Source organism: Trachemys scripta, chromosome 6, assembly GCF_013100865.1.
Source record: "Trachemys scripta elegans isolate TJP31775 chromosome 6, CAS_Tse_1.0, whole genome shotgun sequence".
NCBI classification, from domain to species: Eukaryota; Metazoa; Chordata; order Testudines; family Emydidae; genus Trachemys; species Trachemys scripta.
This window is the reverse complement of record NC_048303.1, coordinates 1,691,133-1,713,817: the sequence shown is the minus strand read 5'-3', so window position 1 is coordinate 1,713,817 and position 22,685 is coordinate 1,691,133. Positions and strand designations below refer to the sequence as shown.

The window sequence follows — 22,685 nt, the reverse complement described above, 5'->3', positions numbered from 1 at the left end:
TTTATGTGCACTGCATCCCCCAGTCCTGGAACAGAGGTGGGCACCAACAGCGCACAAACACCCCCCTCATCCAGCATTCTCAACCCAAACACTCGTCCCCAGTTCCCACAGAACTCTGCCCTAAGATGTAACAATCGTCTGAGAGACGAAAGCAGAGCAAACTCCCTTGCTGTTTGCAACAGCTCCCCCACGTAAGAGACTACACCCCAACTCAACAATGCAGCATTTCCTCCTGCTAGGGAAAGGAGCTTGTACTAAGACTCTGTAATGGTGCCACCTGGTGATGCCTGCTGTAAAAAGAGCACACTCATTATCATGCCATAGCGTACACGCTGACAGCGAATAATCGTTTTACAGTGAATAATCTAAACCCCGAAGGCAACACATGCAAAAATGGGTTAGGATTTCAAGCTAGGGGGAGGTTTTCCAAGGGCTGTGCTGGATTCACCATCAGTAGCTACTTAGAAATCAAGATTGGATGTTTTTCTAGAAGATCTGCTCGAGTTCAAACAGGAATCGTTGTGGGGAAGCTCTGTGGCCTGGACTATGCAGGAGGCCAGGTAGATGATCACCATGGCCCCTTCTGGCTTTAGAAACTATGCACAGCTCAGCGTGAAAACATCAGGAAATGCCATGACAGGGGTGTGTCCCTGCAACCTTAACTCTGCCCCATTGGGCACTTGCATCACAAAATGATAAGAACATAAGAACGCCATATAGGGTCAGACCGATGGTCCATCTAGCCCAGTGTCCTGTCTTCCAACAGTGGCCAATGCCAGGTGCCCCAGAGGGAATGAACAGAACAGGGAATCATCAAGTGACCCATTCCCTGTCGCCCATTCCCAGCTTCTGGCAAACAGAGGCTAGGGACATTCAGAGCGTGGGGTTGTATCTCTGACTGTCTTGGGGAATAGCTATTGATGGACCTAAACTCCAGGAACTTACCTAAGTGTTTTGGTTTTTTAACCCTTGATCTTCCATTACATGCTGTTACTCAAATACCATACACAGATTTTTTCAAACACCTATAGATAAACCCATCGCATTTTGTAAGTAACCTTGAGAAAGAGACTGAGACTGGAAATTTTCAGCCCAAAAGAGGAAGGTTTCAGCAGATCTCGAAACAGAACCTGTCAAAAAACAAAAAATCAAATTATTTTCATTTCAAAATGAAATTCAAAGTTTTGAAATGTTTTTTGTTGGTGTTCTGGTTTGGATTTGGTTTGTTTGTCTTCAAGTGTCCAAATAAGCTGTTTTTCGTTTTATCACCATTTTATTTTTTAAAATATTTTTATTAAATTAGAAGCATTCTGGAAAGGATTATGGGCATTTTTCTTTTACCAAAAATCTGATTTCCAAAAAATGAAACATTTCGATAACTATTTATTTTTAAAACGTTTTAAAAAGCACTAGGTTTTTAATGAAAGAAAAAAACATTTTTGATATTTGTTGATACATTTTTGTGAAAAATTTGGTTTAAAAAAAAAAAAAGCCCATTTTTCTAATAACAAACTTCCCCTTCGATAAATGCCACCAGCTCTAGCTATGCATGACTGGAAGCGTGACTGGAAAGGGGCTGAGAATGGAAAACATTACAGAACCTTAACTCTAGCAGGCTCTGCTGCTGTGGCTGTAATGACAGGGGCCATCAGCTGAGCCATCCTGATCTCTGAGCTGCGCAAAGCCCCCTGGATATGCCAAATGCCAACAGCCTCTTGCAACAAAAAGCAGGCGCTGGAGCGATCTCAGATTGGTCACAGAGGGGACCCTGGGGCCTGGGATTCATTCAGGCCGAGAGCAATCCTGAGCTACCAAAACAGCTGGCTCTTCCCGGTTATTACCAAAGCCCCGTGGCTCACATCAGCAGCTGATGTTCCCCTCAGACACGCGGCCCAACGCCGCCACGTTAAGACGTCGCCCCTTCCTCATCTCTGCACAAGAAACACCAGCATCCCAGCCAGGAGGCATTGTCCAGCTCCCCAGCTATTGATGGTGAATTAACGTGGTAGGGTGACCAGACAGCAAGTGTGAAAAATCGGGACAGGGGTAGGGGGGTAATAGGAGCCTATATAAGAAAAAGACCCAAAATCGGGACTGTCCCTATAAAATCGGGACATCTGGTCACCCTAGCTAGTGGGTCGTTTACTCCATTCCTGAGGGGAACTGCCGGCTGCAGGGCCTGGAGCGCGACCCGCTGCCCTGCCTCATCCAGGCTTGGGGGGAAGATCTGGCAGGGGCACTGAGGTGCTGTGGCAAGCGAGGCCGGTGAATCAGGAGGCGGCCGGTGAACCAGGGCTCCGTCAGGCTTACAGACGGGATGCCAGCCCTGGCGTTCAGATACCACGGTGCAGAGAGTAGGGACGTAAAACTGTAACCGGTTTGCCGGTAAGTGTTAGTCTTACCATGAACCCAGCTTAACCGTTAACCCCCAGCCCCAGCCCCACCAGCCAGCCGACCCCAGCCCCGCGGGCTGCGCCAGCCGACCCCAGCCGCAGCCCCGCACCTGCTGGTCAGGGCAGCCCCAGCCCCTCTCCCTTTCATCGGTTATCCGGTTACATGATACAATACTTTTAAATGATAGTTACAGCCTTCGCTGAGGGCCGCGGGAGCACCCCGCTAGCTGGGTGGTACCAGGGCTTGCGACACCAGCGCGATGGAAGCAGCACCCGGCCACACACGGGTGGGCTGGGCGAGCGGGCGGAAGGGAGCCGGAGCTGGGGGGGGGATAGAGGAGAGGTGGAGGCTGCACACTCAGGAACTCCCCGGTGTGGCTTTTCCCGCTTCACTCCCGTCAGCACACAGGGCAGGGGGGCAGGCGCTGGGGAGAGAGATTCCACAGCCCTGGGGACTTCCAGGCTGGGGCGGGGAGCGTGGCCTGGGAAAAGGGCAAGGGGACGACCTGCCCCTGCCTCTGGCTGGTCAGCTGGGCCCTGGGCTGGGCCGCTCTGTGCCAGGGGACTGGAGCGCTCCTGAGTGCAGGCTCCATCCCGGCCCTGGAGCAGAGGGAATTCTGGCCACGGGTCAGAGCTAAAGGTGCCAGGTGACCCCAGGGGTGTCCCGGCCGGCAGGCGCGGAGCGTTACGGCCGGCCCCGGAGCAGTGCATACGAACGAGCCGCTGATGAACAGGGCCAGCGTGCGCAGGCGGAGCGGCTGATGGGCTCATTGCAGCTGCCCGGGAGAGAAACCAGCCTGCGGGGAGGTGCCCTGGGCCTGGGCCAACCCATGGGCTTGGTTCTCGTCCTCAGGGCGCAGGAGAACAGCAGGATTCGCCTGGCAGCCCCAAGGAGCAGCCATCTCCAAACCCTGCCCCCGCCCGCAGGGCAGAGGGGGTTCCTTGTACAGCGCCAATCACGGCTAGAGCCCCCCAGGACCAGCACAGTGGGGGTGGCTGTGGGTCAGCATCACGGGGGGGGGAGCCCAGAACTGGACTGGCATCAGCTCAGCTGGAGGGGGGAAGCCCAGGGCTGGACTAGCTTGAGAGCTATGGGTCAGAGCGAGGGGTGGGGGAGCCCGGGGCTGGGATAACAGGGGGCTGCGGGGCAGAATTGAGAGGTGTTGGCAGAGCTGGCCCAAGCCTGGCTCAGACTGTCTGGCTCCCTGAGGCCCCCGCTTTGAGGAGCGCTGCAGTTGGTCACCAGCTTTACAGAGACTCAGAAGATTCCCCAGAACTCAGGGCCACAGGGCAGGGCGGGTTCCACTGCCGGAGCGGCTCGGGAACACGGGCGGACTCGCACAGCGAAGGAGAGTCCAGGCGCTCAGCACTAGCTCCTTCCAGGGAGCATCTCGCAGCATCTTCCACTGCCCCGAGGGCAAAGCTGGGAGAGCTCAGGCCTGGGGAAGAGGAGCTGGAGGCAAGGCAGGGAGCACCCACTGTTCCCACACCGGCAGACCAGGGCGGGTGTCACCTCCCGAGAGAAATCGGCTGCTGGCTAAATCTCCGGCAGAGGCAGCAGACGAGGCCTGAGTCTCCCGCAGGCGATGAGGAGCCAGCTCTGGGTTCCAAGCCTGCGGGCAGGAGATGGGCTCTGTGTATCAATGCACGTCTCCCCGTTGAGCTGGGAAGGGTGCAAGTTCCACAGCTCTGAAATCTCATCCAACGCCCGCGTATTAAGCAGTCGGGCAGGGGCTTTGCATTTCGGAGAGTTTAACCACCCCGCATGCACCAAGGCCGATCCTCTCCGCGCACGTTGCAGCCGTGACACGTGGACCTGGGGACGTTCGGGGGGGGGGAAACGGCACCCACAAATCATTTATTAGTAGGTAGCAAATTACTCCTGCCAGGGAGAACATTTACCCGCTTGGAGGCTCCGGCCAGCCCCCAGGAGACCAATTACATACTTGACAATAACACAGGTCTCATTAGAGTTGCGGGAAGTTTCTCTTGTGATAATTACAGAACCCACGAGAATCGGCTGCCCGCATCGCAGCTCCTTCCCCCTGCGGCTGTCCCCGCCCTGGGCAGCCCGAAGGAGCTGGACTCGCCGCGCTGTCGCCATCCCAGCTGGCGTTCGGAGTGCCAGAGCCCACGGGGCTCCCGCCTCTGCACCAGGTGCTTCTGAGGAAGATGCAAGACACCCCCCTTCCCCAGCCCCTTATGGGATAAGCCGGCCCCAGGGGGATTCTCCTCCAACCCTATTAGAGGCTGGGTCATGCCCTGAGATAGGAACATTCAGCTCCATTGCAAACGCTATTGGGATTTGTGTTTGTTTTTAAATCCTCAGGGTCCTGGCTCCAGCCATGTAAACGCCTCCCAAGCCCTCGGCCGCAGTGATATCTAGTGGCAGCGAGTCCCACAAGCTACCCCTGCATGGTGCTGCTTTGCAGTTCATTGGCCAGCCCCTGCTCTGGGTGCTCTGGGGTCGAGCCGGGTCTCCCTTCTCTCTCCCAGGCCTTACTTTGTATCCCTGTCCCATCCTCTCTTACTTATCCCTTCTCTAAAGTACCTGATCCCAGGCTGTCCAGGCTCCCTTCATCCCGAAGCCTCCCCAGGCCCTTAATCATTCTCATCCCCTGCCTGTGACCCTATGAGCCGGGGTGCCCAGACTGGCACAGAATGGAGGCCGCCCCATTGATTTCTAGAACGACACGGCTGCATTTCCGTACCATTCTTCATTCCCCCCCACACTCAAACATCTTTGCATTCTTGACCACGCTGAGCAAATTAGGCCGCCCGTAACGATGCATCGGATTTTCCAAGGTCAGGCGGTGCGTCAGCAGCAGAGCTGGGGACACAAGGCAAGGGCCGGGGCTCCTGGGAGTGAACACAGACCGTCTTTCTTCCCTGGAGTGTCTCATCCCGAGGGAGCTGCTCCTGCCACACCCAGCGGGGCAGCTCAGGGCCCGTAGCAGCACGCCCATGCACGGGGGCTGGGCCTTGAGAAATAAATGTGCCGAGTTAGGGGCAGGAAGAGAAATAAAAGTGCGATTGCAGCAGGAACAAGCTGCCTTCCAATGACACACGGTGAACAGCACTCAGCCCCGCCAGGGCCGGGCACGGCCGCCGGCCGCAGGGACTGAAGAAAAACGTAGCCAGGCAGAGTAGAGGAAGACCTGGGGCTCAGCAGAGCGGGTGTAGGGGGAGTGGAGGGTGGGCCAGATGTGGGAGCTAACAAGCGTCTCTCCCCTCTGGAAGACATCCCTTCTGTAGTGCAGCACCGGGGCATGGGCAGTACAGTGTCCCCTACCACGCCTGGGGGATCAGCAGTGCATGGACAGGGCAGGGGGGTTAGCACAGCGCCCCCTAGTGCCACTGGGGCATCGGCAGTACAGTGCCCTTAGCAGCGCTGGGGAGACTGTCAGCGCAGCGCTCCATAGTGCGCAGGATCATCAGCACAGCACCCCCTACTGCCACTGGAGGGGAAGGTCAGCGCAGTGCCCCCCAGCGCCCGGGGGGGGCAGAAGGGGTGGCGAGCGTCAGTGCAGCACCCAAACGCTGCCAGCAGCAGCAGGACAGAGAACGTGACAGGTCGCGAGGAGGTGGCTCCTGGAACTCCTGGCAGGGCTGGTACCTGCTGCGTCCTCACCCACAGCCGCCATGCTGCTGGGGATGGCGTCACCCCCATGGCATCGTCTCCACCCCACCCCCACTTCTTCAAAGGCTGCAGCTGGCCCCCAGGCCTGGGGACAGTTCAGGGAGGGGAGGGAGGCTGGTCCGGCATTCAGCGCGGAGGCCTCAGGGAAGGAGACTAGGGTTTACACCTCCCTCACCCTGAGACACGGGTCAGTCACTGCAGCCATTCTGTGCCTCAGTTTACCCATCTGCAAAATCGAGATCGGCTCACTGGAAGGGTGAGAGATGGGGAAGGTTTAACGCATGGATGGCGCTGGAGAGAGACACCTCGGCGGCAGTAATGGGGGGGGGGCATGATCTGAGCAGCAGGGGCTGCCGATACACCCAGCCGGGCTGAGCCTTGGCCATGTGGGCTCAGCCAGACCCTGCAGGATTCCCTGACTGCACCTCCCATGAGGGGCCGGGTCCTGGCAGCGGTGCCGGGGACGCAGCGCGAGTGCAATCGAACTAGAGCGCTCTTCGCACACCCCAGAGGGAGACGGCTCCGGGGGGCGCCGCGCCTGCTGGCTGCCTTCCCCCAAGCGGAGAGACAAGTACAGACCGCACCCCACAGGCCCAGATGCTCCGGGCCAAAGCCTCAGCTGGCATAGAGCCACGGACACCTCCGAGGAGTTGCAGCAGCGGAGATCTGGCCCCAGAGCGCCAAGCCAGCAGGAGGCAGCATTGCTTCGGTTTTCGGTTTTATTGAAGCGACTGAAAAGCCAAGTGTCCACAGGCGGCACCACGGAGAGCAACCACAGCCATGGCACACGACAGCAGGGGGGCGGCAGGGGCAAAGGGTGGGAGTGAGGGGCCAAACCCCATCAGACATGAGGCTTTCTGAGCCCAGCAGTGGGGCAGGTGCTGGCACTGGGCTTGGCATGTGTGGGACTGGAACTGTGGGCATCAAAGGCTTAGAAAAGCTACAGAGAATTTGTCCCTCTGCAGCAGTCACAGTGACTCATAGGGCCAGGGACTCTGGACCGCTCCCCGCCACTCCCCTGCCTCCCACAAGCCAGAACCAGGCCCCTTGCTGACGCCCACGGGAGCCAGGAGCCCACGGGGGTTACTGGGTGACACACGTCACTCCCTGACCCCCTCCGGAGCACCCTTTCAATGTATACCACAGCCCTCCCCTCCCCGCTGCTGACACAGGCAGCTGCCACTGGCTCTCCACCCGCTGCAGCCCGGGAGCTCCCATGGGGTGACAGCCCCCAGAGACCCAGCTCTGAGGCTGTGGGGAGCTCACCCAGCCAGTCGCCTGACACGAGTTTGCCGGTCTCAGCCTCGCCCTGAGTGCTGACTATTGCCCCCAAAGCGGCCTGTCCAAGAGACTCCACCGTGCTCTGCCCACCAGCCCCCCAGCTCAATTCCCACTGGCCGGCAAAACAAAGGAACCGAGTCCCGCATGCGGCCGGTGGCCCCTCTGCAACGTGCCAGCTCCCCTCCTTGGCCGGCACCGCTCGTCACGCCGCCTCACGCGGCCTCACCCTGTAATGCTCCTCGGGCAGAGTCCTCAGGCGCTCGGCGGCCTGCGGGGAAAGAGAGAGCACGGGTGAGACAGAGCGCCAGGGCACCGGAGCCGGCACAGAGACCCCAGGCGGCCGATTTCTGCAGTTCAGGAGCGTGGCCTCTTGGGGGCACCGAACCCCTACGCCACAGCCCAACCTTCGGGGGGGGGTGAACTCCCAGCCTGCAGCCCTGCCCCCACCCCCACCCCCGGCCTAGACCACTCCCAACAGAGCCAGCTCCTGAGATCACCCCGCCCCCAGTGCCCAGCACAGCACAGCCCCACGGAGCCCGCTCTTGAGATCACCCCGCCCCCAGTGCCCAGCCCCACGGAGCCCGCTCCTAAGAACACCCCGCCCCCGGTGCCCACCCCAGCCCATTGTCCACGGAGCCCGCTCCTGAGAACACCCCGCCCCCGGTGCCCAGCACAACCCAGCCCCACAGAGCCCGCTCCTGAGAACACTCCGCCCCTGGTGCCCAGCACAGCCCATTGCCCACAGAGCCCACTCCTGAGATCACCCTGCCCCCGGTGCCCAGCGCAGCCCCATGGAGCCCGCTCCTGAGATCACCCCGCCCCCAATCCAGGGCTCCTGCGCTCACCTGCTCTGGCGTCAGGTCCCGCTGAGCCTGCGCCAGCATCTCGTAGCCCACCATGAACTTGCGGACAGCGGCCGAGCGGAGGAGGGGCGGGTAGTAGTGGGCGTGAAGCTGCCAGTGCCCACAGTCTGCTCCCAAGTGAGGCCCCGTGGGGGCGCCTGCCAGATACAAGCCCACCAATGATTCCAGATACCGGTCACAGGACAGACTCCGCTCACGTGGCCTCCAAGCGGGCACCGTGACCGGCTGGGGCTGGATTTGAACCGACAACCCCACATGCCAGTCCCCTGAGCCACCCGGTGCCCCGACTTGCCCCACACTCACCTCCCCGTGCTCCCCCCCATCCCCCAGCCACATACCATGCCAGTCCCCTGAGCCACCCGGTGCCCCGACTCGCCCCAACTCGCCCCGCACTCGCTTTCCCGTGCCCCCCAGCCACGTACCATGCCAGCCCATCGAGTAGGGGAAGGAAATCTCAAAGAGGTTGTCGTACTTGGTGAGGAGCCTTTTCATGATGGAGGCCAGACCTGCGACACAAGAACAGCGAGTGGTCAGTCACCAGCCCTAACCCAACCCGCTCCCAAGCCCTCGGCCCACGTGGGGGCACAGATAACAGGAGGGTCCTCGGCACAGATGGGGAGAAAAGCACAAAAACCTCTTCCCTGGATCGCAGCTGGGCACTGGCAGAATCTCACTCCCCGCCTGTGAGGCAGCTCGGTGCCCAGACAGTGACCCAGTCAGCAGGGACTTGCTCTCCAGAGCTCACGTTCCAAGCCAGAGCTCACGTCAGTCCGACCCCTCAGCCTGGGCAGCCACCCCGGGGCAGGCTCAGTTTGGGTCGCAGCTCTGAAGGGAGCTACTATGGAAACAAGAACTAGGGGCGTTGCCCTTATGGATCACAGTGGGTGTTGACTCTGGAACCTAATGACAACGCAAACACCAATGCCATTAACTACTTCACTGCGGGTCAGAGCTTGCAAGAGAGAAGACGGATCATGTCACTGATTGGTTGGATGCAGAGGGTGCCTCATTCTGGCACTGCTTGAGAAGGGAACGCTGCTCATCCTCCCTTCCCACCCACCAACCTAACCCCTGCTTCAAACTGCTCCAGCGCCTCTGGGGTGGAGCCCAAACCACCCCCCTACTCTGCACAGCCACTCCTTCCTAAGTGCCTCTGGGACAGGGGAAGCTGCCCTGAGGTTAACCCCTTGTTCACCGGGGGCCAGGCAGTGCCCCTGCCCCAGCCCAGGGTTTGCCCAGATTCCAAGGCCAGATTGTGCTCATCTAGTCTGCCCTCCTGTGGAACACAGGCCTGGAACTGCCCCATAGTAATGCCTAGAGCAGATATTTTGGAAAAATACCCAGTTTCGATTTTAAAATGGTCCGTGATGGAGACTACCACAACCCTGGGTAAATTGTTCCAGTGGTTAATTGCGCTCACTCTTAAAAATGCACGCCTTGATTTCCAGTCTGAATTTGTCTGGCTTCAACTTCTAGCCATTGGATCGTGTTCAACCTGCCTCTGCTGGACTGAAGAGCCCATTGTTAAACATTTGCTCCCCATGTAGGTACCTAGAGACTATAATCAAGTCACCCCATAACCTTCTCCGTGAGTCTCTCACTGTAAGACGGGTTTGCCAATCCTGTCATCTTTCTCATGGCTCTTCTCTGAACCCCTCTGCAATTTATCAACCTCCTTCTTGGACTGTGGGCTCCAGACCTGGGCACAGGATTCCCGCAGCGGTGGCACCAGTGCCAAATACAGATGTAAAATGACTTCTCTGTTCCTACCTGAGATTCCCATTCATGCCTCCCGGGATCGTGTTAGCTCCTTTGGCCACAGCATCGCACTGGGAGCTCACAGTCACCTGATTATCCACCATCAACCCCCAATCTTTTTTAGCATCACTGCTTCCTGGGATAGAGTCCCATATCCTGTAAGCACGGCCGACATTCTTTGTTCCCCGATGGATTCATTTCTATTTAGCCATATTAACACGGAAGTATATTGTTTGCCCGATCCAGATGGCTCTGTACCAGCGACCTGCGCGCTTCGTTATTCACCTCTCCGCCAGTCTGACACACGTCTGCAAACTTCCCAGAGCCCCGGGACCTGGAACACTGAGCCCCTGCCCTCAGCACAGCATCGGCCCCCCCACCTCCAGGTCTAGTGGGCTGAACATCGGCGCCCTGCCTGCCTGCCCTAAGTTCTATTCCTCACGGTCAGCGAGTTGGGACATACACCAAGCACCAGCCCAAGCCTGGCTCTGGAAGCTTCCCGTGAGTGTCATGGCACCACGCAGGAACAAGCATGGGGCACTCAGCCGCCCAGCAGCCCCACATCCTGAGCCCGGCTCCGCACACAGCACCTGGGGAACAGAGTAACAAAGAGCTGCCCTCTGATCCCTCATGGTGGGCACATTGCCGGAGCTGGTCTGCCACGCTCCAGAACCCCCACTTCTGATTTCATGCCTTGCAAGAGAAGGAAAAGAGAACAGGGGGCGGGGGGTGAAAGCAGCTGGGGGGAGGGGCCAAAGGACATTCTACCCCGGTCCAGGCTCCTCCCCATGGTGCATGGAGCAGGGGTGGGTGCATGCGGCAGTCGGCTCCAGAGCAGAGCATGCAGTGGGGGCGGGGGAGGGGGCATTTCTGCCCAGGGGCCAGGACGGGGCAGCCACTTACTGTCTCTCTCGCCGTCGCTGAGCTCCTGGAGGCGGCAGACGTGACGGCGGGGCAGGAGCAGGGTCTGGAAAGGCCACACAGCCCAATAGGGGACCACCACCAGCCAGTCCGCGTTCTCCACCACCAGCCGCTCCTGCGGGGCACAGCGCACTGTGCTGAGGGGCTGCAAAGCTAGTACCACCAGCCCTGCCCAGGCACAGTGAAGCCAGGGGCACCGGGGGCAGGACTCAGGGGCGCTCCCAGGCCTCTGCCCCGTGAGCTAGGGCAGATCTCCCTTGCTGGCAGCAGCGGCAGGCGCTTTGAGCTCCCTGCGAATCCCGCTGCAAGAGGGGCTCACACACACACCGAGCTCTCGGAGCCCCACCGCAGGGGGAAGCTAATCTTAGAAGGGGCCTTGCTTAAAAGGAGTCCAGACCTGGTTCCAGCAGGAACTGGAGCTGCTCCCCTCCCCGCTGCCTCTTGGGTGAGCCATGACCACCCCCAAACGGAGCCAACGCCCCCGCCCGCAGGCCGCTACCTTCCTCTGGGCCTCCAGCCGGGCATACTCCAGCAGCAAGGGCACGCCGCGCTCCTGGAGGTGCTGCCGCTGCGTCCGGTCCTCCAGCCGGGCTTCGTTGGGGAGGAAGTTACTGGCCCAGACCTGGGGGGGGGGGGGAAAGAGTTGCTGAAGGGGAGCAGCTGTGAAGCGATGGGGTGGCTCTGCAGGGTGCAGCAGTGCTCCACGCAGCGGGCGCCCGTGGGGACAGCAGACACCCCCAGCTGTGGTGCCAGAGCGCCACCTGCCTGCAAGAACAGGGCTGAGCACCTGGGGCCCTGCTACTTCCCTGCTCCCTCCCCGTGCCCGGCAGAGTCCCCTCCCTGATTCTGTGACCCCCCCGCCCCTCATGGGCCGACAGGCAGGGACGGGCGCGTCTCAGCCGGGAACCGAGCCCAGCTCTTCCCCCCCCACCCAGCTGCCCCATCTCCAGGGCCCAGCCCCTCCCTGGTCTCACGGCCACCAAGGGGGCCAGTCAGCGCGGGCCCTGATGGTGGGTTCTGCAAGGTGGAGACCCACCAACCCCTGCCATAGCCATCGGGTGGGACTGACAGCATCCCCATGGCACAGCTGGGGGTGGGGGAACAGCTGGGTGGTCTCAGAACAGCCCCTCCCCCTGGGCTTCAATCCATCTAGTTTAGATGCCTCGAGTGATGACGCTCCCGCCCAGCAGGCAGGACAGGGACCATTCCCCAGCCTGACCCCGCTCACTGCAGGGATGTTTTCCTGCGAACAGCCTCAACTTCCTCCCTCTAAATCTCAGCCGGTCCCTCTGCGCTGCCCCCTAGGATCCCCCAGAAACTAGAGTCAGATGTTGGGGCCACAGCAACCGCTGGGATCTGTTCAGTCCTCCTGCATAACCCGGGCCGGAGAGCCCCGCCCAGAGATCCCCACGTCCAGCCCAACAGCATGTGATGAGCTGGAGTGGAAATCTGAGAGGGAGACCCCAACTCTCCATTGGAAGCACCGCCCCCCCCGCCCCCATCTGTAGAGCCACCAGCCCCATGGCTCATCACCCACTCCTCGAGACTGGTGCCTTGTTTGGCCTCAGCTTCCAGCCCCTGGAACTTGTTCTGCCTTTGACTCAGATAAAAGAGGCTCTCCCACGTAGGTACTCGCAGCCCACGAGCCAGCCAGCCCGTATCCTTCCCTTCGATAAGATTGAGCTCTGCCGGTGTCTGTCTGGCACCTTCCCGTGACCGTGATGGGCCCCACACTCTGCCATTCCTGGAGGTCTGTGTGACTGATGCTCCCCGAGCTGTCACGCGGCCAAGCCTGGCACATTCCCTCTGCTCGTCTCCTCCCGACCCCCTTGATCAATGGCTCTTCCCTGGCCCCCCTCCAGCTCATCACAAGCCTGAACAAACTCTGCAGCCCCAGCCCCAGCCCCGAGGCCCTCCCCACACAGTGCCCCTCTCAGCGTTTCACCTGAGTCACTGGACTCAGCCCATCTGACGACGGGAGATCGGGGAGCCGGGGCCAGCCCCTCGGGACTGGGTGGCTCCTGCACCAGAGACAGAAAAGCTGCCCCCATTCCGTGACCCTTTCTACACGGGGTGCCCGTTGCCGTAGGCTCCAGGGGTGCCCGACACCCACCTGTGCTGAACTGCGGCCGCCCAGAGCTGCAGGGAGCATCTCAGCAGCCCGGCATGAACCCTGCTTGGGGGCTGTAACCGGGGAGATTTCTATGCACACAGAGGGGCTCAAGGTGGGATCTTTAGATGCCGTTTGCCAGGCAGGGCTGCAGTGGACACCGCACCAGCAACAGGGCCCCAAGGCATCCTGCCCATGGAGGACTGAGGGCACCAGGAGCAGATGACCGCAGACCCTACGGCTGTTAAGGTGTTTCCCTGGGCACTCTCCCCGCTCTAGGGAGCTGGCATGACCATTCCTCATAGGGGGGACTCCACTGGCTCCCTGGGCAGGTGCAAATGGCACATCCCTCACCCCCGGTGGAGCTCCAGAAGTCTCCCCACACAGCTAGCGTGGGGTTGGGTTCCCAGTCCACAGGGAGGGCTGAGGCAGAAGGTGGCACCAGTGGGCTAGCAGTGGGCCCCCAGGGAGGTGTGGGGGGCAGGGAAGCCCACCCTGCCCCTGCAATAGCCGGCAGGGCTACACTAAGGGCTGACGCTAGCCAGAGCCGGAGGGACAGCTTTGGAAGCTAAAGGGTCTCTCGCTCCCAGCTGTATCCTAAGGGCGGAGGCGTCAGCAGTTCTCTGGGAGCGCCAGGCAGGATTGCTTCACATGCTCCCGAGAGGACGGTACAATCCCCTCGTCAAACCACTAGGATTCGGCAGCGGCTCCCAGTACCCTGTGGTGGCACAAGGTTAGGAGAGGGATGGATTGGGGAGGTGGCTCAGAGAAAGCAGAGCCTGGAATGGCCAGGAGAAGCAGCCATTTGCAGGTTTATGCTGCCACCTGATGGTGAAATTGTGATCTACAGCCACACGAGGCAGCTCCCGTATTAACAAGGGAAGGTTGAGACTAAACAGCCAAAAATATATAACGAGCATCATGGTGCTGTGTAAATGCATCTGTAATGTTTCCCAGACTAGAAAAGGCCGAGGGGGAGTGAGGGGGAGGAGGGAAGGGAGTTGCTCTCAATGAGAAAAGTATTTTTTGAAGATGGACAGCAAAGAGGTTTCAGATTTTTACAAGGTATCTGGTTTCCCCTCAGTTTGCTTTCAACCAGCAATCGTGCACACTTCCAGGGTTTGGTCATTGTAGGATCCCTCGCAGTGGCTATGAAGTTCTGTTAACTCCTTTCTAGTTACCTCTACAGCTGCGCCCCCCACCAAACAAAACAAAACAGGAAGTATCGGGAGTGTTTTGTGGGAGGGGAACACAACACGTGGCCCACAAACGAGGCCAGATCTTCAGCTAGCACGAAGAGGCACGCCCCTTTGAAGTCAAGGTAGGTAAGTCAAGATCTACACCAGGTAGGGATCAACCCACAAAAAGTTACCTGGGCATCCAGTCAGTTTAGGAGGAGCAAATGGGAAGGTGCATTTATGGGCCACCCAATCTTAGTGGACCCCCATTGGGTCAGGGTTAAGCAGATCCAATATCGGAAGGAACAGAGAGGATTGTACTTGTGAGATTAGGGCAGTCCCTCGGCTGGGCTGTCAGTGCCCGGGACCAAGGAGGTTGAGGGAATCCCAAGTTCGGTTCACTTTGCACTGGTGACGCTGGCCCTTTTCTTTTCGCCCTGCCCTGGGTTTGGACAGGGAGACGGCACTGGTCAGTTTCACTTGGCACTAGTCAGTTTCACCGCCCCCAGGGTGCACTGAACTAGCTCGGTGCTGTCACCTCTGGCTCTCAGCAGGAGCGAGAGGCTGAACCAAAACCTGGTCAGGAAAGCGACCGTGCAAAACGGCACCACCTGACAACGCTCAGCCCATCGCCCCATGCAGGAGGCAGGTCCCTGGGCAAAGGAGCTTGCAATCAGGTCAAACCTCCGCCAGCCCAACTGCAGGATCGGGGCCCTAGATGATGGACTTGACTGCCAAGTGAGAACAGACCCGACACAAGGAAATGGGAAGCATTGGAGAGGAGGTAGACATGGGTTAGGAATCAGACTCCGTGGCTAGCCCTGCGTTGCTGTCTGGGTAGCTCAGATGTCGGAGGGAGAAGTTTTAAACACTCATTTGATGAAGGAGACGCTACAAGAGCGATCTGAACATTGCAAAGCTGGGGGCTCTGCCCGCAGGGCTCACAAGAGTCACTTTTCAGAGAAGATCACGGGAGGAGCAGGAGGGTGCCGGGACGCCCCTTCCCCTCCCCATAACACAACCCACCCATGGCGCAGTCCCCAGGGCGCGAGCAGCCGGCTCCCTTACCTGGCAGTGAGGGTGAGGGTTGGAGCAGCCCATCATGGCCCCTTTGTTCTCAAATATCTGCAGAGAGAAGGGAAAAGAAGCTCTCAGGACTATTCTAATGTCAGCTGGTGGCAACTGCTGGCAAGGAAGCACAGCCTAGCAGCTGGAGCACTGCCCTGAGAATCTGGACTCCATGGTTCTATTCCCTCCTCTGCCACTGAACGGCCTTTGCAAGTCACTCAGCTGCTCGGTGCCTCAGTTTCCCTATCAACCACTTGGGGGGTGATACTGACTGGCCTCTGGGTGGAGCAGTTCAACGCACAGACGTAGCGAGATTCTGAGACCCCGGGGGGATAGGGAAGGAGGCCGGCCAAGCTCAGTGGGGGCACTGCAGAATCCCTTTGCAGCTCCAGATCAGACTCTTCCACACGGGCAGAGGAGGGTTCTCTCTCCTTAGACCCTGGAAGTGCACATGGCCAATGGAGAGGGGAGCCCTGAGTGCATCTCTGAGCCAAAGGCAGTGGTCTCACAGCACGGGGAAAGCCTCAGGCGGTGAGCAAGGGGGTGCAGGGACCCGGGCACCAGTGAATCAGTGAGGACCCGGAGGACTGGGAGGAAGGTGGGTCTGGCTCTCCGAACCATTAGGCATAACGGCCAGACAGCAGCACCACTCTGGCTGGGATACAAAGCTGGTGACATCGCACTCTGCCCAACGCAGACCATCGCGGGACAGGTGGGGAACAGCAGGGGCAGGAGAGGGTCACAACACGCCCGCTACCATTTTGCACTTCTAGAGGCTCTCAGCAGCACATGGCGCTGCACCAGCATTAATGGATTTGGCCTCAAAACCACGCCCTGGCAAGGTGGGGGTTATTCTCCCAATTTTACAGGTCTGGAAACTGAGGCACAGAGCCGTCACACAGGTGAGCCAATAGACTAGAACCCAGGAATCCTGGCTCCCAAGTGCTCTGTGTTCACTGCTAGAGCCCACGTAAGGGCAACAGCGCCCCCTGGCTATGCAGAGCCTCACCCCAAGTTGGAGGAAAGTCATTCAAAAACTAACTCCCTGCCGCAGGATGTCACTGAATGTCACTCAGAGACACACATATCCAGGCACATCACAGCCTGCAGCATGGTGCGAGGAGCTGCCAGCCATCTGATCCCGTCACGCCTGTGTGCACATGCCTGGAGCCTGCGCTCCCCTCACCCACCCCTAGAGGGTGCAATGCATCTACGGGGGGGGTTGGCCTGCCGCTGCCCACGCTGCACCCCTACAGGGCCTTTGCCCACCGCTGCACTGGGAGTGTGGGTGTGGGGCACTGACCTGTACCCAGGGATAAGAAGCACCCAGCTCCACCATGAGCTCCGCCCACTTGTCAATCACTGCCCGGATCTCTGCCAGCGACATGAGTGGCAGTGTCAGGTCAGACCAAGGATGGAAGCACATGACCTTGCTGCAAGATGGGAGGGAGGGAGAGATGGCTGTGAGTGCATGAGCCCTGGGGGTGGGGGGAAGGTGTCTCCCCATCACTACCACCATCCCCCAGCTTCCCAGACCCCCCCCAGAAGGGCTGCAGGGCATTGACCTTTGCAGTGCCAGCTACCCAGTCCACAATAAGCGGTCACTGCAGCTGGCACTCAGCCCCCAGCCCCACCCCAGGTAGACTCAGCAGAGGCGCCGTGGTCTGAACAGGCCACGGAGACTGAGCTCCCCCACCATCGCTGCCCGGGATGGCCCCAACACTGCCCAGCACGAAGACAGGTCTCCGGCCCCTTTAACAGCGCCCCCAGGTTCCTACGCACCCAGAACAGCGGGTCTGATCCCAAGCGATGGAGATGCTGGGCTGTTTGCCAGCGTTTCTATGGGGCCCCTGTCTTCAGCAACCATGAATGAGCTCAGCCTCGCAAGCCCACGTCCCCCCGGCACCCTGGGAGCAGCGGGTAGGGCAGTGGCACTGCCCCTATTTAACAGGGCCCAGAGAGGGCAGGTGACTTGCCCAGGGTCACCAGCAGGTCGGTGGCAGAGCCAGGGCTAGAACCTGGGAGCCAGCAAGGGGCTGCAGGGTGAAGGAAACAGCTTCCAAATGCCCCTCAGCGTTAACTCCCTGGGGACGGCGCCACCGTGTGCTTCTCCTGCCAGGACCCAGCTGGAGGCGACAGGGGACAGGAGACGTGCTCAGGAGGGGAACCAAAGCCAAAGGCAAGAAAAGCATCCATACAGAACGCCCCCCTCCGCAAGCGTCCCAAGGACGCATGCCGTGTGCCACCCCTTCCAATCCGAAGCTGGGAACCAGGCAGGTTGGGGGCCGGGGCCAGCTAGAAACCCTACCGAGCTGCAGGGCCCCAGAGCAGCCGCAGGGATAACACTGCTCCCTCACTCTGCTCGAGCACCGCATCTGACATTAGATCCCTAAGTGATGAATGGCCCCAGCCGAGGCCTCTAGGCTTCATTTACCAAACTCCTCGGGCAGACGCAGCTCGGAACAAGGGGTGGTTGCAGGCGTCTGGAGAAGGAGAGAGAGGAATGAGCCAGAGATGGACGGCAAGTGGGAACAGCGAGGGGAAGGGATGAGCAGCACCAGCATTACCTGCCCAGCTCCGCCGACGCCCCTCAGTCCCGACCCGCAGCCTCTCCTGCTATGCCAGCTCAGAACTCCCCCTGCACACGTAGCCCCACCGCTGCCCCTCGGTCCCAACCACAGCTCCAGCCCCGGGCCCCGACTGAGACAACACACACAATCACACCAGCAACGAGCCCCGCAGGGGGCGTTCCTGGGTTCCAGGGCTGGCTGCAGGGGCCGGGCTCTCGGGACAGGTGAGCACCGCAGGGGGTGTTCCCAGGTTCCGGGGCTGGCCGCAGGGGCCGGGCTCTCAGGACAGGTGAGCCCCGCAGGGGGCGTTCCCGGGTTCCGGGGCTGGCCGCAGGGGCCGGGCTCTCAGGGCAGGTGAGCCCCGCAGGGGGCGTTCCTGGGTTCTGGGGCTGGCCGCAGGGGCCAGGCTCTCGGGGCAGGTGAGCCCCGCAGGGGTCATTACCAGGTTCCGGGGCATCCGGCTGCAGTGCTGGGAAGTCATTGTCGAAGACAAACGTGCTCGTGTACTGCGGATTCACCTTTACCAAGAGAACGAGAGGCAGGTTATAAGGACAGGGGCCCCAGGGCTCATGAAAGAAGGCAGCCAGTAGCCCCCAAGTCCGCACCCCACCGGAGCTGTGAGTATCCTAACCCACAACCCTGGCACACCCACAGCTCACAGGCATGGAGCCCCTTCCTGCCATGGCCCACTGTCCATCAGAGCCATGCGCGGGGGGAGGGGGAAGAGAAGGGTGCCCAGAATGCACTGCAGCGAGGCATGCCTCCCCAGAGGGGATTGTTCCTGCTGCATCAGGGGACTCCCTCCTTTGCTCCCCATAGGCGCTTGGGCGCAGGGAGAGGGATCCCATGGAAGTCGGGGGGTGGGGGAGGGACTGCACCCTTCCCTCTGCACACGGGACCTGTTTCCCCTGACCCCTCAGTGAATCCAAGAGCAGAGGAGCCGAGCTCAGGACTGGGCCTGGCGCTTGGGCTTTCCTGGCTCCCCGGCGCCGCTCACTGCAGCCCAGAGGCCCCCCAGAGATGAGCATGGAGGGTCCCGGGCCAGCAAGGGGCAACTAGAGAAAGAGGTGCCCGCTAGACCCTCTGACCAACCCCTGGGAGGCCTTGCCGGGCTCCACAGAGGGCATGGTGAGCTAAGACCACACACACGGCAATCTATGGGCCCCGCACCGCCCAAGCCCTGCTGGCCTTGACAAGGGGCTCCCAGCAGGGGCCTGAGGGCAGCACTCTCCGCAGGAATCCCTGGCTCCCGGGAGATGGTGGCGTGGGGAGGAGGAGAGATGACCAGCCACAAACCACTGGGAAATGCAGAGAGCTGGAGGGGATGGATAAACTGGGTACCAGCCTTCCCCAGATTGGCGCCACCAGCCCATTTCCAGGGCTTCGGCTGAGCAACGGGGCTTCCCTTGGGAAGGAAAGGCTCCACGTCCCAGCTCCATCCCCCCGAGCCACCTGGCCCGGGACGTGCCAGTCTCCACAGGTGGGGATTTACGCACATCGAGGAGCACACCGAGATTCCAACACGCTTGACGGGGATCCGTCAGCAGCCTAACGAGCTCTCTTCTGGGGGTCAGACACCGCAACGGCGACGCTACTGCACATCGATGCTCATGGCTCTCCCACTGAGAAGATGCCAGGTGTGGAGTCTGGTAGGTCAGGGCTGGGAGCCAGGACTCCTGGGTTCTATTCCCAGCCTTGGGAGCGGAGTGGGGTTTAGTGGGTTACAGCTGGGCAGAGGCTAGGAGCCAGGACTCCTGGGTTCTATTCCAGGCTCTGCCACAGATTTTCTGCATGACCCAGGATGAGTCACTCCCACTCTCTACCCCCAGCTGTTAACCCGGCTAGCGATACCCTTCTCCCGCACACAGGCACAGCTCCTTTCATTGGTGTTCACTTGCTGGGAGGTCCCCAAGGGCCCTGACCCTCCGGGCGCAGTACCTTCCCGTTGGCTCGTGCTGCTCCAGGGCACAGCGGGTTGGACAGGTCACAGCGAGGGACATCCTCTTGCGGGGGTTTCTCCACCTGCCCCTGCCAGGGACGCCTCATCCGGTGGGCGGACACCAGCACCCAGTCATCCCGCAGGGGGTTGTAGCGGACATGCTGGTGCTCTGGGGAGAGGAAGGGAACAGAGACGTGACTGCGGCGGAACCTGCTGGGCTGGGAAATGCTCTTCTAAGGGGCCAACGCCTCCGCTCAGAAACACCTGCAGCTAAAGTCTGTGTTGATCATCCCCACGGCCCAGACACCGCTCCAACCTGCACAGGCAGATGGGGAGGGTGTCTAGGTAAAGAAGAGGAGCCTGCTACCTCCAGCTGCTGAGAAGAGGGAATGCACTGGGATTCCTGACCCCGGGCCCTGCTCTGGGCCTCCATCTTTCACAGCCCCTGGCTAGTAGACGTTAGATCAGTCCAAAGCCACCACAGCCCCACCCACGACTACCCCACCCTCATTCTCCTGAAAAGCGGGTGGGGGCAGAAGCTGAGTGCTCACGGGTTTGTTTCCAGATCGTGCTCCCAGCACGGCTGCTGCTCAGAGCTCTCTCCAGCAGCCCTGGGCAGGATGTCATTCCTGGCATCACCCTGGCCCACAGGGCTCTGAACTGTTTTATTACCAGTAGGGACCTACCAAATTCACCGCCATGAAAAACCCGTGAAATCTGGTCTTTTGTAGGCTTTTACCCTATACTACACAGATTGCACGGGGAGACCAGTGTTTCTCAAATTGGGGGTCCTGACCCAAATGGGAGTTGCGGGGGGAGGGGGTCACCAGGTTATTTTAGGGGGGTTGCGGTATTGCCACTCTTACTTCTGCGCTGACTTCAGAGCTGGGCGGCCGGAGAGCGACGGCTGTTGGTTGGGCGCACAGCTCTGAAGCAGCAGAAGGGGACAATACCAAACCATGAGTCATTACAAAACCTAATTTCCCCCTACTGTTACTCACACCTTCTTGTCAATGTTCGAAATGGGCCACCCTCATTACCACTAGAAAAGTGATTTTTCCTCCCTTGGTATTCTACTGTTAATTGAATTGTCTCGTTAGACTGACCCCCCACCTGGTAAGGCAACTCCCATCTCTTCATGGGCTGTGTATATATACACACCGGCTCCTGTATTGTCCACTCCATGCATCTGATGAAGTGGATTCTAGCCCACAAAAGCTTATGCCCAAATACATTTGTTAGTCTCTAAGGTGCCACAAGGACGCCTCGTTATTTTTGCCGATACAGATTAACACGGCTCCCACTCGGAAACCCAATACCATACCTGCCATCCTTAGCTGCTGCCTTCAGAGCTGGGCTCCCAGCCAGCAGCCGCTGCTCTCCAACTGCCCAGCTCTGAAGGCAGAGCCGCCGCCAGCAGCAGTGCAGAAGTAAGGGTAGCAGTACCGCAACCCGCCCCCACAATAGCCCTTGTGGACCCCCCGCCCCACAACTTCTTTTTGGGTCAGGACCCCTACAATTACAACACCGCAACATTTCAGATTTAAATAGCTGAAATCATGAAATTATTTTTAAAATCTTATGACTGTGAAATGGACCGTGAATTGGGTACGGCCCTAATTGTTGCCAGCCATTTCCTTCCAAGCCTAGCCATGTTTGGTTCTACAAGCCCCAGCTTCCGGAATCAGGTGAGAACATGAGACCCTCAGCTTTCATTTAAGAAAAACGAGGAAGGTTTCAGTCCTCCCAGCTGCGGAGAAAAGCTGGCTATGTGACACCGCCCGAGCTCAAAATCCAGAAAGAACCTACAATTTATTATTTTTAATATCTCATGATTTTAGGGGCCTGCTTCATGAAGGTCTGGGGCTAGCGATGCAACGAACAATTGCAGTGGAAATAGCCTGGCCTGGCTAATTTCACTCTACTGCTGCAGACAGTAGGGTGTTTGAGGGATATGGCTGGTCCAGAGGGTCCCATGTGAGGAGGAAGAGGGAGGTCTCTTGACAAGCCCTGAAGCAGTCTGCCCCTTTGGAGGGGCCTCACTCCTGTTAGTCCCACAGCCCCTCCGCTCCACATAAAGGACCTTATGTTTTAATGGGGGAATAAAATCCTTCCCCATTGCTGTTCGGTGAGCTATGTTGGAAAAACAGACTGGGCGGGCGGGGGAGGGGGAGGCGGGCTGGTAATGTGGGGCAATGATGGGGGGGGGGATGGGATGGGGGTGCCAGGAGGCATCGCTGGGGAGATGGGCTGGGGATGTCATAATTGGGGGGCAGGTTGGGGGGGGGGGAGGGGAGGGGAATGNGGGGGGCAGGTACTTGGGGGATGGGGCCTCAGGGGGGCAATGTGTGGGTGGGCCGGGGGGCCAGGCACTGGGGGGGGGGGCGGACACTGGGGGGAGGAGCAATGGGGGGCGGGGCACTGGGGGTGCGATAGGGGACCAGGCACTAAGGGGGGGGAGCACCGGGGGCGATGGGCGAACAGGCAGTAGGGGGAAGGGCACGTGGGGGGGGGGGCGAGCCGAGCTCCCTCCTACCGCTGGGCTGGAAGGACCCGACCGCCGGCCCCGTCCCGCCGGGCCCCGAACTCTCGGACTCGGAAGGCGCCTCCATCCCCGCCACCGGCCACCACTTCTCCGTCACGTGACGCTCTGGCCCCGTCACGTGACCGCGCAGTTAAAGAACGGCTCCAGAAAGGCGACGCCCTCCCCCCGGACATGCAGCGAGCGAGCCCCGCCCCTTCTCTGGGCCTGTCACTGCGGGACAGCGCCCGCTCGGCCCCGCCCCCACCTGCCCGCTCGGCCCCGCCCCCACCTGTCCGCTCGGCCCCGCCCCCACCTGTCACTGCGGGACAGCGCCCGCTCGGCCCCGCCCCCACCTGCCCGCTCGGCCCCGCCCCCACCTGTCCGCTCGGCTCCGCCCCCACCTGTCACTGCGGGACAGCGCCCGCTCGGCCCCGCCCCCA

The 22,685-nt window shown here is 60.0% G+C and overlaps 1 protein-coding gene across 2 annotated transcripts; it reads right to left on the bottom strand.

The window, feature by feature from the left end:
* Positions 1-6,719: 6,719 nt before the first annotated feature.
* On the bottom strand, positions 6,720-22,407 carry GALT (galactose-1-phosphate uridylyltransferase). 2 transcript variants are annotated; one of them, XM_034774683.1, is made up of 11 exons: positions 22,258-22,407; positions 19,721-19,890; positions 18,225-18,300; positions 17,647-17,695; positions 16,516-16,645; positions 15,213-15,269; positions 11,356-11,478; positions 10,839-10,971; positions 8,600-8,683; positions 8,160-8,314; positions 6,721-7,582 (listed from the first exon to the last, which is right to left on the bottom strand). In XM_034774683.1, exons 1-11 carry the CDS (start codon positions 22,331-22,333, stop codon positions 7,517-7,519), a joined length of 1,119 nt encoding a protein of 372 aa, XP_034630574.1. In that variant the 5' UTR covers positions 22,334-22,407; the 3' UTR covers positions 6,721-7,516. The 2 variants fall into 2 exon arrangements, with proteins under 2 accessions (XP_034630575.1, XP_034630574.1); XM_034774684.1 differs by lacking the exons at positions 18,225-18,300; positions 19,721-19,890; positions 22,258-22,407 and having other exon boundaries at positions 6,720-7,582; positions 17,521-17,649.
* Positions 22,408-22,685: the final 278 nt, after the last annotated feature.